The 14,559-nt window shown below is 45.8% G+C and overlaps 2 protein-coding genes across 3 annotated transcripts in view; both read right to left on the bottom strand.

Annotated features, from left to right (window-relative positions):
- The window catches only part of atp6v0a2b (ATPase H+ transporting V0 subunit a2b), a 46,233-nt gene extending 37,405 nt beyond the window's left edge, over positions 1–8,828 (bottom strand). The window contains exons 1-2 of the mRNA XM_052032384.1: positions 8,601–8,828; positions 4,793–4,871 (exon numbers count right to left, since the gene is read on the bottom strand). Coding sequence (XP_051888344.1) covers positions 4,793–4,871; positions 8,601–8,717 — 196 coding nt within the window. The 5' untranslated portion in view covers positions 8,718–8,828. The remainder of the gene's footprint in view (positions 1–4,792; positions 4,872–8,600) is intronic.
- Positions 8,829–13,907: 5,079 nt separating this feature from the next.
- tctn2 (tectonic family member 2) overlaps positions 13,908–14,559 on the bottom strand; it is a 45,439-nt gene continuing 44,787 nt past the window's right edge. For both annotated transcript variants that reach the window (XM_052032286.1, XM_052032287.1), the window contains exon 18: positions 13,908–14,491. In XM_052032286.1, coding sequence (XP_051888246.1) covers positions 14,370–14,491 — 122 coding nt within the window. In that variant the 3' untranslated portion in view covers positions 13,908–14,369. The remainder of the gene's footprint in view (positions 14,492–14,559) is intronic.

Raw genomic sequence — 14,559 nt, 5'->3', positions numbered from 1 at the left:
CACACTATACTCCAAACACAGCCTAACAAACATATTAAACAGCCTCAATATAACTTCCAAACTTTTATAATCAATACCCTCACCAATGAAGGAGAGTATGCCATATGCCTTCACCAATAGCCTGTCCTGGTCCAACCACGCAGATGCCATGGCCGAGAAAGCTCAGCAGCACCTCTACTTCCTCAGGAGGTGGAAGAAATTTGGCACGTCCTCTTTGAGCCTCACCAATTTTTAATCGAGAAAGCACCTTATCCAGATGCATCACAGCTTAGTATGACAACTGCTCTGCCTGAGACCACAAGGAACTGCAAAGAGTTGTGGACACAGCTCAGCACATCACAGAAACCAGCCTCCCCTCCATAGACTCTATCTACACTTCTCACTGCCTCAGTAAAGCAGCCAACATGATCAAAGACCCCCCCCCACCCACCCTGGACATTCTCTCTTCTCCCCCCTCCCATCAAGCAGGAGATATAAAAGCCTGAAAGCACGTACCACCAGGCTCAAGGACAGCTTCTATCCTGCTGTTATAAGACTACTGAACAGTCCCCTAGTATGATTAGATGGACTTTTGACCTCACAATCTACCTCGCTATGGCCTTGCACCTTATTGTCTACCTGCACTGTACTTTCTCTGTAAATGTAACACTTTATTCTACATTCTGTTATTGTTTACCCTTCTACTACCTCAATGCATTGATATGAAATGATCTGTACCTTAGTATGCGACAATAATAAACCAATTTACCACCATATCTATTTGCGTTACCACTTTCATGCATCTATGGACTTGTGCCCTTAGATCCCTCTATACATCAGTGCTCCTAAGGGTCCTGCCATTTACTGTATACTTTTCCCTTGCATTTGAGCTCCCAATGCACAACACTTCATACTTGTCGGGTTTAAACTCTATTTGCCATCTCTCTGCCCACATTTCCAACTGATCTATATCATAGAACCATACAGCACAAAACAGGCCCTTTGGCCCACCATGTTGTGCCATCCATCAAACCACCCTCACACTACCTAACCCCTTCCTCCTGCATATCCCCCCATCCCACACTCCTCCATATGCCTATCCAACAAGCTCTTGAACCTGTTCAATGTATCTGCCTCCACCACCACCCCAGGCAGCGCATTCCATGCACCAACCACTCTCTGGGTGAAAACCTCCCCCTGACATCTCCCCTGAACCTCCCACCCATAACCTTAAAGCCATGACCTCTCGTCTTGAGCATTGGTGCCCTGGGAAGGAGGCGCTGAATGTCTACTCTATCTATTCCTCTCAGTATTTTATATACCACTATCATGTCTCCTCTCATCCTCCTCCTTTCCAGTGAATAAAGCCCTAGCACCTTAAGCCTCTCCTCATATTCAATACTCTCTAATCCAGGCAGCATCCTGGTAAATCTCCTCTGCACCCTCTCCAACGCCTCCACATCCTTCCTATAATGAGGCGACCAGAACTGGACACAGTACTCTAAGTGTGGTCTAACCAGAGTTTTGTAAAGCTGCATCATCACCTCGCAGCTCTTAAACTCAATCCCGCGACTTATGAAAGCCAACATCCCATAGGCCTTCTTAACTGCTCTTTCCACCTGTGAGGCAACTTTCAATGAACTGTGAATATGAACCCCCAGATCCCTCTGCTCTTCCACACTGCCAAGTACCTTGCCATTTACCCAGTACTCTGCCCTGGAGTTTGTCCTTCCAAAGTGTACCACCTCACACTTCTCCGGATTGAACTCCATCTGCCACTTGTCAGCCCAGCTCTGCATCCTATCAATATCCCTCTGTAAGCTCCGACAGCCCTCCACACTATCCACAACACCGCCTATCTTAGTGTCGTCCGCAAACTTACTAACCCAGCCCTCCACCCCCTCATCTAAGTCATCTATAAATATCACAAAAAGTAGAGGTCCTGGAACCGATCCCTGCCAGACACCACTAGTCACTGCCTTCCAATCCGAGGGCACTCCTTCCACCACAACCCTCTGCTTTCTACATGCAAGCCAATTCCTAATCCACACAGCCAAGCTTCCTTGGATCCCTTGGCCTCTGACCATCTGAAGAAGCCTACCACGAGGAACCTTATCAAATGCCTTACTAAAATCCATGTAAACCACATCCACCGCACTGCCCTCATCAATCTTCCTGGTCACCTCCTCAAAGAACTCTATCGGGCTTGTGAGGCAAGATCTTCCCTTCACAAAGCCATGCTGCCTGTCCCTAATCAGTCCATGATTCTCTAGGTGTTCATAAATCCTATCCCTTAGAATCCTAACAGCTTACCCACCACAGACGTGAGACTCACCGGTCTATAATTCCCTAGCCTATCCCTATTACCTTTTTTGAACAAGGGGACAACATTCGCAACCTTCCAATCCTCTGGCACCATCCCCGTGGACAACGAGGACTCAAAGATCCTTACCAGCGGTTCAACAATCTCCTCCCTAGCCTCTCGAAGCAGCCTGGGGAAAATCCCATCAGGCCCCGGAGATTTATCTGTCTTAATATTATTTAACAACTTCAACACATCCTCTCTCTTGATATCTACAACCTCAAGAACATTACCCCTACCAGCACTCCCTTCCGCGTCATCAAGACCCCTCTCCCTGGTGAATACCGAAGAGAAGTACTCATTGAGAACTTCTCCCACTTCTGCCGCCTCCAGGCAAATTCTCCCACCTTTGTCCTTAATCGGACCTACCTTTACCCTAGCCATCCTCCTACCCTTCACGTACTTGAAAAAGGCCTTGGGATTTTCCTTAACCCTACTAGCCAACGCCTTTTCATGTCCCCTTCTAGCTCTCCTCAGCCCTTTCTTAAGTTCCTTCCTCACTACCCTATATTCCTCACGGGCCCTGTCTGAACCTTGCTGCTTATACCTCACGTATGCTACCTTCTTCTCCCTAACAAGTCATTCCACCTCTCTCGTCACCCACGGTTCCTTCACCCTGCCGTTCCTTCTCTGCCTCACCGGGACATATTTATCCCTAACATCCTGCATAAGATCCCTGAACATCGACCACATCTCCATGGTACATTTTCCTTCAAAAAGGACATCCCAATTTACACTCCCAAGTTCTCTCCTTATAGGCTCGTAGTTCGCCCTTCCCCAATTGAAAAACCTCTTGTCCTCTCTGCACCTGTCCCTGTCCATGACAATTTTAAAGGTTATGGAGCAATGGTCACTGTCCCCCAAATGCTCACCCACCAATAGATCCTTCACCTGACCCGGTTCATTTCCTAAAACTAGATCTAACATGGCATTCCCTGTAGTCGGCCTGTCAACATACTGCGTCAGGAATCCCTCCTGGACACACTTAACAAATTCCGTCCCATCTAAACCTTTGGCACTAAGCAGGTTCTAGTCTATATTTGGGAAGTTGAAGTCTCCCATTATAACAACCCTGTTATTTTTGCTTCTCTCCAAACACTGCCTGCCAATCTGCTCCTCTATATCTCTACTGCTACCGGGGGGCTTATAGAATACTCCTAGTAGAGTAACTGCTCCTTTCTTGTTCCTTAATTCCACCCATACGGACCCTAGAGATGATCCTTCTACAACATCCATCTTTTCCACAGCCGTAACAGTGTCCCTGACCAGTATCGCCACCCCTCCTCCTCTTCTCCCCCTTCCCTATCCCTCTTAAAACACCGAAAACCAGGAATATTCAATATCCACTCCTCTCCTGACGTCAGCCACGTCTCAGTAATAGCCACGATATCATAGTCCCCCATATTTATCCAAGCCCTCAGTTCATCCCCCTTATTCCTGACACTTCTTGCATTTAAGTAAACACACTTCAGTCCATCTACCTTACTACTTTTATAGCCTGTATTCCGCTTCTCCTTCCCCAAAGCCTCTCTACCTGTTTGATCTAACTTTTCCCCATTCCCTTCTTCTTCTGACCTACTCCTCCGGTTCCCTTCCCCCTCACAAACTAGTTTAAACCCTCCTGTACCACCCTAGCAAATCTCGCCGCAAGGACATTGGCCCCCTTCTGGTTCGGGTGTAACCCGTCCTCTCTGTACAGGTCCCACCTTCCCGAGAAGAGATCCCAATGATCCAGAAATCTAAAACCCTCCCTCCTGCACCAGCTTCTCAGCCACGCATTTATCTGCCACCTCCTCCTATTCCTGCCTTCACTATCACATGGCACATGCTGAATCTTTTGACAACCTTCATCACTGACCACAACTTGACCAATTTTTTCGTCGGCAGTAAACTTCCTAATCTGACCTCCTACATTTTCACCCAAATTAATTACGTATATATTATCTATCACACACAAACAGAGGTCCCAGCACTGATCCTTGTTTGCTTCACCCAACTTGCGAGCTGATCAATATTATTCTGCAACCTAGGACTATCCTGCTATCAATAATTAAATCAATTTCCATGTTATCTGCCATTTTATGGTCATAGTCTGTACAATTACAAGATATTGTGCAATAACTTCCCATGGCTTTTTCAACAGAACCCTTAAACTTATGCCCTCTCCCAACCATAAAGAAAAGAGCAGAGGTGATGGGAAAACAATCAGCCCAATTCACATACAACCATGACTTGGAATATATAATCCCCATTCCCAAGGGAACACACATCATTCCCTGACAGATGCAAGGAGGGCAGTAGGGGCACAGGTTTTAAAGTGGTGAGGCAAGGCCCACAGACACAAGCATTAAACATTGCTAAACGTGCAGGCAGCAAACTTGAGGGCAGCACCATACCTTATTAAACAAATATAAGTGAATCTCCCACCAAGGCAGATGTTGACAAACCTACCTAGAGTCTTCTCCATTTCCTCACATCTCCTCATCTCACTGACAAACTTGCGCTGAAAGGTGGTCACATTAGGATTGAGCTGGAGGAGGAGAAATAATGAAATTAGGTTCTCTAACAGAATAAAGTTCAGATGTGTTAAACGAGAATTCTACTATTTATAAAACTGCTGAATAATTAGTTTCATTATGTCATCATTTCCTACATAGATACATCGTTAGTATCACCAAGCTGGGCATTAGGTGAAGATGTCACAGAACATTCTTTAACATTCACAGATGCTATGAAGGGAGAACGAAGCAACTCCCAAATGTTGCACTGAGGCACTCCCTGGTCTGGTGAAGCACACTAAATCTCCGCTATATTGCAAACTGCTCCGACCATGACAAATCAAACAATCCCCACACCACTTGTATTTGATATCTGTCCAAGAAACATGCAGCTTACAAAGGACATAGCTTGCAGGGGAGTGTGAGCTGCACATAGACACAAACACCAGGGTATTCAAATAAGAAACAGCAAGAGTTCAGGCCAACATATTCCTGTAAGGGCAAAAGCCAGAGGTAACAAGTACAGAAATCCTGGATGTTGAGGGCTGGATAAAGTGAAAATAGGGTAGGTATAGAGAACGAAAGACAGGGAAGGCCAGTCAAGGGTATAAAAAGTGTAGGGAGATGTTTTAAATGGAAATTAGGAAGTCAAAGAGTAGTCACAAAATATCACCGGCAGACAGGATTAAGGTAAATCCAAAGACACAAGAGATTCTGCAGATGCTGGAATCTGGAGCAACACACACAAACTGCTGGAGGAACTCAGCAGGTCAGACAGCATCTGTGGAGGGAAATAAACAGTCAATGCTCCGGGTCGAGGCCCTTCATAGGGCAGAAGACAGGATAGAAAACTAGGAGGGGGAAAAGCACAAGCCGGCAGGTGATATGTGAATCCAGGTGAGAGGAGGAAGGTAGGTGGGTGAGGGAGGCGAGGATAAAAGGGAATGATGCGAGAAGCTGGGAGGTGATAGGTGGAAGAGGCAAAGGGCTGAAGGAATCTGATAGACCATGGAATAAAGTGAAGGTGGTGGGGAACCAGAGGGAGGTGATGAGCAGGTCGTGAGGGTGGGGAAGGGGAAAGAGAAGGGGTGAGGGGGCCACAGGAATGAGGGAAAACAAAGTGGGGGGTAAATCCAAAGATGTTTTACAAGTATATTGACAGAAGAATAAGCAGGGAAAGAGTAGGGCCCATTTGCGACAGCAGGGGCGATCTGTGCATGGTCAGAAGGTGTAGGTGAGGTCCTACATGAATTCTTTTCATCAGTATTCACAAAGGAAGCAAACTTTGTAGTTGGAGAACTCAGCAAGGGGAAAGTGAAATTCTAGTGTGGGTCTCCATAAATAAAGAGGAGGTACTCAATACCTCAATGGATAAATCCCCAGGGCTGGATGAGACTTATCCCAGGCTGCTACAGGAGGCAAGGAAAGAGATTGCTGGGGCTCTGCCTGTAACTTTTAAATCTTTGCTGGACACAAGTGAGGTATCTTGACCGGAGGACAGCAAATGTGGTTCCCTTTTCAAGAAGATAATTACAAACCTGTGAGCCTAACATCAGTAGTAGGAAAGTTATTAGAAAAAATTCTAAGGGTCAGGATTAATGATCACTTGGTTAGGCAAGGACAAATCAGATTGCCAGCATAACTTTGTCCAGGGCAGATCCTGTCTGACTTTAATGTTTTGATGAGGTAACTAAGTGCACTGACGAGGGCAGTGCAGTAGAAGTAGTTTATGTGGACTTCAGCAAGGCCTGTAACAAGATCCTGCATGGGGGACTGTTCCAAAAGGCTAGGGTGCTTGGCAAATTGGATCCAAAATTGGATTGGCAATAGAAGAGAGGGTAGTTTTTGTGATCAGATGCCTGTAACTAGTGATATTCCACAAGGATCAGTTTTGGAATCCTTGCTGTTTGTAATCCTTAATTTTTTTTCTAATACAGGAATGATTTGGTTGTAGATGGAGGAGGCACGGTCAGTAAGTTCACAGATGACAAGAAGATTGGCTGAGTTGTTGCCAGTGTGGAGGGTGGTCTTAGGCTACAGAGAGATATCAATGTGTTGGTGAAATGGGCTGAGAAATGGCAGATGGAGTTTAATCCAGATAAATTTGAGACTAGGATAGAGTCATATGACAGACTCTATGATGTACACCATGAATGGTGGCCTAGGGAGTGTTGTGGAACAGAAGGACTTTGGCGTACATCCAAATATTCTTGAAGGAGGCAGTGCAGGTTAGGATGGCATATGGGATACTGGCCTGCATTAGCAAGGGCAGTGAATACAAGAGCAGCGAGATTATGGTCCAACTTTATAAAACATTAGTCAGACCTCAGCTGGAGCACTGTGCAGTTCTGGTTACCACACTATAGGAAGGATGTGATAACACTGGAGAGGGTGCAGAGGAGATTCACCAGGATATTGCCTGGAATGGAACAGTTCAGTTATGGAGATGGAGAGGCTGGGTCTGTTCTACCTAGAGTGGAAGAGGTTGAGAGGGGACAGGATTGGAGGTAGGGATGGGGGTGTTGTATACATTAACACAGTCAGCTATAAACTCATGCAGCAATCACTTCATATATTTAGAAGTGTGCTGTTGAAAATCTACCATCATAACATGCAGCAAGAGCCAGCGACAGCCTCATTTTACAAACCTGATCACAACATGACTGCTCCTTTAACAAGCCAAGCACATTTGGACAAGTATTTATTTAGCATCCCCCCCTTCTACACACACAATTGATGATGCCTTTTTACACACATCCCCTGCCAGAGTAATCTTACCTGCATTAAACATGTGCAGATGCACACAACTCAACTGAGTCCTGCACAGTAACACGATCTAGTTTTAATCACATGCACGTGAAAAGAGCTGGCATCACAAAACATTCACAATGATCAACAATATATATGTGGCATTTGGCACCTCGTAAATTTTGGCCCAAGCTATCATCTAAATGGACTTGCAAACATGTAGCTTCTTTCAGTGTTTGACTTTTTGCACTGGTTCCTAGTACCAGACCAAATTAACACAAGGACAGGCAGCTCTTTCCCACCTCTGCAAAGCTGTCAATTACTCCATTTCCAGGTCACAGATGTCATGAACACAGCAGAAACTCCTCATAGGAGGAGTCAGTGGGCGAGAGTTCTCCACCAGTAACTAATGCAGTCACTGACTGCCAGGGTTACTGCAAATAGAAGGGGCCAGTACCCAGTCAACTGGAGCAGCAGAACATTGACCACATACCACAAATTACTGATCAGGTTTTATACTGTGGCAGGTAGTTATTACATAACCAAATATAACAGTGAGTGGGAATTGACAGTCAGTAACAGGATCATTAGTAAATGTAACAGCCAATTAATCAATGAGATCACTAGTTAGGATACTGCTAACCAGTAAGGAGGATAAATAGTAATGTTCAGATTACCAACACCCACAACTTGTTGCTTTTCCATTACTAATTACAGGATTGGGGTTACAAGTCAGGTTTGGTTGTCTGCTAGTTAGTGACGGAGCACAATAAGCAGGGTTATTAGTTACGGGGTTACTAGTTAGTCAAGGACGACAATAAGCAGGATTACTATTAAGTGAGGGACTACAGTCGGCAGGGTTACTAGTTAGCGAGGGAAGTACAGTTGGCAGGGTTACTAGTTAATAAAAGTTACTAGTTACTGAAGGACTACAATAAGCAGGGGTTACGAGTAGTGAGGGGCCCCGGTAGGCAGGGTTACTCGTCAGTGAAGGACGGGCCCGGGCCACTCACGTCTCGGAACTCCACCAGGCCGGCCTCCCCCAGCTCGCTGACGCAGTCGTAGGCCGAGGCGGCCTGCAGGAAGAGCTGGGCCAGGCACATCTCCTCACTGCGGAACACCGCGTCCATCCTCCGGCCTTCAGCCCACACACGGGCCCAGCGCCCGGCAGCTCCGCGTCAGCAGGCCCAGCAGGGAGGCGGCACCGAGCAGCGTCCGGCCCACGGCGCGCTTCCCGGTGCTCGGCCCGCCCCGGCGCATGACTGACAGGCGGCCTGACCTACCCTAACGTACGACGAAACTAGCCCCGCCCTCACTGGGAGGTTGTGTAAGACTAACGCCCGCCCCTACTGTGATTGGCAGGCAATGAGACCCGCGTACGCCCTACCGAGTGATTGACAGGCAGTGACCAACAAATGCCCCGATCAATTGATGCCAGGTAAGGACCAACACCCGCCTCTACTGAGTGATTGGCAGATAGTAGGACTAATACCCGCCTCTACTGAGTGATTGGCAGATAGTAGGACCAATAACCGTCTCTACTGAGTGATTGGCAGGCAGTCAGACCACTGCGTCGCTGCATGATTGACAGACTAGAACAGATTGGCCCAGCCTTGTGGTATAACTAACGGGCGGGCCCGGTCTAACCCCACCCCTGTGGCTCGATTGACAGGCAGTAAATGTCTAAGTCACGATGCAGGGTCCTGACCCGAAACGTCCACCATCCCCCTGCCCCCACAAATGCTGCTCGTCCCGCTGAGTCCAGATTCCAGCATCTGCAAACTCCGGTCACTAACGTCTAACCCCGCCTCTGCCGCATGACTGGTCACTGAGGCATGATTGACGGGTGTTGACAGTCTAACCCCGCCTCTGCCGCATGATTGGTCACTGAGGCATGATTGACGGGTGTTGACAGTCTAACCCCGCCTCTGCCGCATGATTGGTCACTGAGGCATGATCGACGGGTGCTGACAGTCTAACCCCGCCTCTGCTACATGACCCGCCCCTCTGGTGTATTTGACGTAACCAATGGTTCCGCCCCGCCGCGTGATTGACAGGTGGGGTCAGTCCCGGCCCACACATTGATGGACAGGTGGAGGGGGTGGGCTTCGGGAATGAGTGACAGGATGGGAAGTCACTGCAATGTTGTTGGTCCTGGTGTATTATTGTCGCATGTACCGAGACACAGCGAAAAGCTTTGTTTTGCGTGCTGTGCAGTCAGATCATGCCATACATAAGGACATCGAGGTAGTAGAAAGAGAAACAGAATGAGGAGTATCAGAATCAGTTTATTATCGCCGACTGCTATGTCATGAAATTTGTTGTTTTGCAGCAGCTCTACAGTGCAAAGATAAAAATTACAAAATAACTAAATAGTGCAAAGTAAAGGAATAACAAAGTCGTGTTCTATTTGTTCTAATAATGCGACCTATTTGTCTCACTGCCACCTGGCAAGCGGTACCGGAGCATCCGGGCCAGAACTACTAGACTGTACAACAATATTTTCCCCCAGGCTGTCGGGCTCCTGAATACCCTGGGGACAGTTTTAGACAAATGCCCAGCCAAAAGCCCTGGTTTGCACAACAGCGTTTAAGAACTTTGGCTGCTGCTGAACATGTTTATACAATTAGTGTAACACACTGAGTTCTGTATTTTCTTCGTCCAACTCGGCTTTGCACTAACTGCACTAAATTTGTATTCTGTATATACCATTTTTTGCACTATTTGTACATGCACAATTTTTTGTCTGCGTTCATTGTATGTCTTTTTATGTATGTCCTCTGTTGTGAGAGTCTGGGGGAAACAACATTTCATTCCTCCATGTGTTTTATAGCATATGGGTGAATGACAATAAAGTAACTTGACTTGACTTCATGGGTTCATGAACTGTTCAGAAATCTGATGGTGGAGGTGAAGAAGCTGTTCCTAAATCATTGAGTGTGGGTCTTCAGGCTCCTGTACCACCTCCCCAATGGTAGTAACAAGAAGAGGGCATGTCCTGGATGTTGAGGGTCCTTAATGATGAATAGTGTTGCAGCTACAGAGAAAGTGCAGTGCAGAAGGCTCCTGCAGATAGTGCAGTTTGTTTAACTGTGGGACATAGATCAGATGGAGAGTTGGGTGGAGCGGTGGCAGATGGAATTTAATTCAAACAAGTGTGAGGTAATGCATTTTGCAAGGTCAAATTCTGGTAAAAACATGTAGAGTAAATGGTGGGGACCTTAGGAGTGTTGATGTACAGAGGGACATTAGGGGGCAAGTCCATAGCTCCCTGAAAGTGGTGACACAGGTGGATAGGGTACTGAAGGAGGCATTTGGCACAGTTATCTTCATAGGCTAAATCACTGACTGTAAAAGTTGGGTTGTCATGTTGCAGCTGTACAAAACATTGGTTCGACTGCACCTGAAGTATCCTGTACAGCTCTGGTTGCCAGCAAGAGATATTCTGGTAGCAATAGAAATTCACCAGGATGTTGCCTGGCATGGAGGGCTGTAGTTAGGAGGAGAGATCAGATAGGCTGGGTTCATTCTCCCTGGAATATAGGAGGCTGAGGAGTGACTTTATCAAGATTTACAAAATTATGAGCGTCATAGATAGGATAGATAGAATCTTTTTTACCCCAAGGGGAGCCTAGAACCAGAGGACACACATTTAAGGTAACAGGGGAGAATTTTAAAGGGATCTGAGGGGCAAGTTTTTCACAGAGAGGGGCATTAGTAGCTCATTTTGGATAGTCAGAGGAGATGGTAGAGGCAGAAACTAGTACAACATTTAATAGGCATTTAGACAGCTACTTGGGTAGGACAGAGAGATACAGCCCTAACATGGGCAAATCAGATTAGTGTAAATGGCATCATGGTCAGCACAGACCAGGTGGGCCAAAGGAACCTGTTTCTGTGCTGTTTGCTTCTATGATTCTGTCCGCTTGTCCCAATGGCAAAGTGTCAGTTTCTGCTGAGTCAGTGCGTGCTTCTGGATGTTTCACCTTATTAAAGGAGCTTTTTTCATTTTCTGATGAGGTAATGGATAGAGTTAATAAGGGTAGTGAAGTTGATGCAGTGTACCTGAACTTCCAGGTTTCTGATAAGATGCCACATAAAAGGCTTTTCAAAAAAGCAGATGGTATAAAAGGCACAGACACAGCATAGATGTGAGGTTGGCTGAGTAAAACTTTTTTTAGAACTTTATTTATACAGCACGGTAACAGGCTCTTCTAGCCCAACCAGCCCGCACCACCCAATTACACTCATGTTAACCTACTAACCTGTACGTCTTTGGAATGTGGGAGGAAAACTGAAGCACCTGGAGGAAACCCACACAGTCATGGAAAAACGTACGAACTACTGACTGCAGTGAGAATTGAATCCTGAACGGGTGTGCTGTAATAGCGTTACACTAACGGCTACACTACCATGCCGCCCCTTGTTTTGATGAATGATTGTTTCTCAGACCGAAGGAAGGTGAATAATTTTAGTATCCCAGGGATGAGTGTTAGGGCCATTGCTTTTTTTTTAAAATCTGGATTACTGACAAAGACTTGGAGGTTCAAGACTATTTTTAAATTTCCAGATGATTAAACTAGCAATATTGTGAACTGTGGAGAGGATACTGATGTGATTGTTGCAGGATATAAATATTCTGGTGGAATGGGCAGCACGTGGCAGATATTTAATGCAGAAGTGTGAGATGATGCATCTTGACAGGAAAAAAAAAGAGACAATGTATAATAAAGGATTCTGTTCTAAATGGACAGGAGGAGGAAGTTCCTTTTGACAGAGGGGTTGAAGACAACCAGTGTCGGGAGGAAATAAATGGGAAGAGAATGGAGAGTGACACAAGGAAAATCTTATTTGTTGCAGTATGGTGTGGGAGTTGGGAACACACTGCCTGTTATGTAATGTTCAGGTACAGCCTGTGGCCTTCGAGAGGGAAATGATAAATATACGGTGGAGAAAATGTAACTGGCTTCTATCCCATGAAGCTCTCTACAACCTTCCCACAGCCCACACTGCCACCTAGCTACATCATCAGAAATCTTAAATATATTACACTTGGTCCCCTCATCCAAATCACTGGTAATTGATGGTAAACATGTGACCTTACTCCACCCTAGTTTTCAAACCTATCCCCGATATACAATCCTCTCAAGTTTTTCTGCACATTTAATTCTGGCCATTTTACCAATCTTCTCCCCTCTGCCATTGGGCAGCCATGCCTTCAGTTATCGAGGCTCTCAGTCGGAGCGCAGAGTCCCGTCTGCCAAGGCCCTCGGTCGGGCGCGGAGGTCCCGTCACCGAGGCACTCAGGTGTGGAGTTCCATCCTTAAATATCTCTGCCTCCTTTTCTCCTTCAGATTTCTTCCACCAGCGGGCCTGTTGGTCTCTGTCCTGACATCTTGTGCAGGTTGGTATCATTACACATTCCTGTCATGTTGGCTGGGATGCTTTGGCACATTAAGTGCAGGTTATTGCTGTGAAGGGATGGCTTGACATTTGTGCTGACTATGCACAAAAGAGCAGAGGAGAAAGGGGAGGGGAAAGGGAATCAGCTTTAAAGCCAGTTGAGAGAAGGAAAAGCAGGTGCTTCGAAGGAGGAAGTTATATTTTTCCTCTTTTACGGGTACAACAAAATAAAACAAGTAAAACTTCAGAAATGTGCACACGGCCACTATCATGTCACTCCCTTTCATGAAGTACAGAACAGAACACTACAGCACAGTACAGGCCCTTCGGCCCGCAATGTTGTGCCGACATTTTATCCTGCTCTAAGATCTATCTAACCCTTCCCTCCCACGGAGCCGTCTATTTCTCTATCATTCATGGGTATAACTAAAAGACTCTTAAGTGTCCCTAATGTATCTGCCCCCACAACTTCTGCAGGCAGTGCGTTCCACACACCCACCACTCTCTGTGTAAAAATCTTACCTCTGACATCCCCCTTGTATCTTCCTCCAATCACCTTAAAATTATGCCCCCTCATGTTAGCAATTTTCACCCTGGGAGAAAGTCTCTGACTGTCCACTCGATCTATGCCTCTTATCATCTTATACACCTCTATCAAGTCACCTCTCACCCTCCTTCTCTCCAAAGAGAAAAGCCCTAGCTCACTCAACCCATCCTCATAAGACGTGTAAACAAGTAGAAACACAATTTTAATTCACTGGGCATTCAAAGGAGACCAGCCTTCAATCTGCTGTGAGCTCTCCAGCTGTGGGTCAGTCTGATTTTTGTTTTGGTTTGCCAAGAAAAGTTCCAAATCTATTATGCTAGAGAAGCAATGTTTGTGCTTAGAACCCAAAATGGCCATGCACTGCCTAAAATTACATACAAAATAGCATTTATTCAAAAATCTGTATTAACATATCAGGATTTAAACAACACTATAAAAATACATTAAAAAATATTTACAAAGTCAGCTTTATATTAAAATCACTGAAATATTTAGAACAATACAAGGGGATGGTTTGCAGCTTCAAGTACACAATGTCTGGTGTCTATTAAAGTGCATGAATTCTTCATTTGCAGCAAAATGTAAAACAGCAACAATTCTGTAAATTGAAGACTTGCACCAAATATTTTTTCACCAAAGGATGGATTACTTTGTGGAACAACAGAAATAAAAAGTTGTGGATCATGGAAGAAACAGAGGAAGATGCAGTGAAGGCGAGGAAGAGATGGATTCTGAATGGATGCTGAATTCCTGGTCCCTTGCTTGCCTTGCATCATGTTACTGAGCACGAAAGAATAGCCAGACAGTAATGGATCACATTTGCTGCAGGCTATTAGAAGGTGGCGTCATTCCAAACCTTAAGTATTTTGTTCCAGGGACTTCCCAACAGTGCAGTCACCAAGAAGATGAAGACCAGCAACATTCCCTGGGCGATGGATTGAGAATATGTTTCACCTAGACAAACACAAGTTTTGTTAGACATTTAAATCTCTTTTTTTGTAGAGGAGCAACTTTTCCTATTT

This window comes from Pristis pectinata, chromosome 17, assembly GCF_009764475.1.
Source record: "Pristis pectinata isolate sPriPec2 chromosome 17, sPriPec2.1.pri, whole genome shotgun sequence".
Taxonomy (NCBI): domain Eukaryota; kingdom Metazoa; phylum Chordata; class Chondrichthyes; order Rhinopristiformes; family Pristidae; genus Pristis; species Pristis pectinata.
This window is presented reverse-complemented; position numbering and strand designations above follow the sequence as displayed.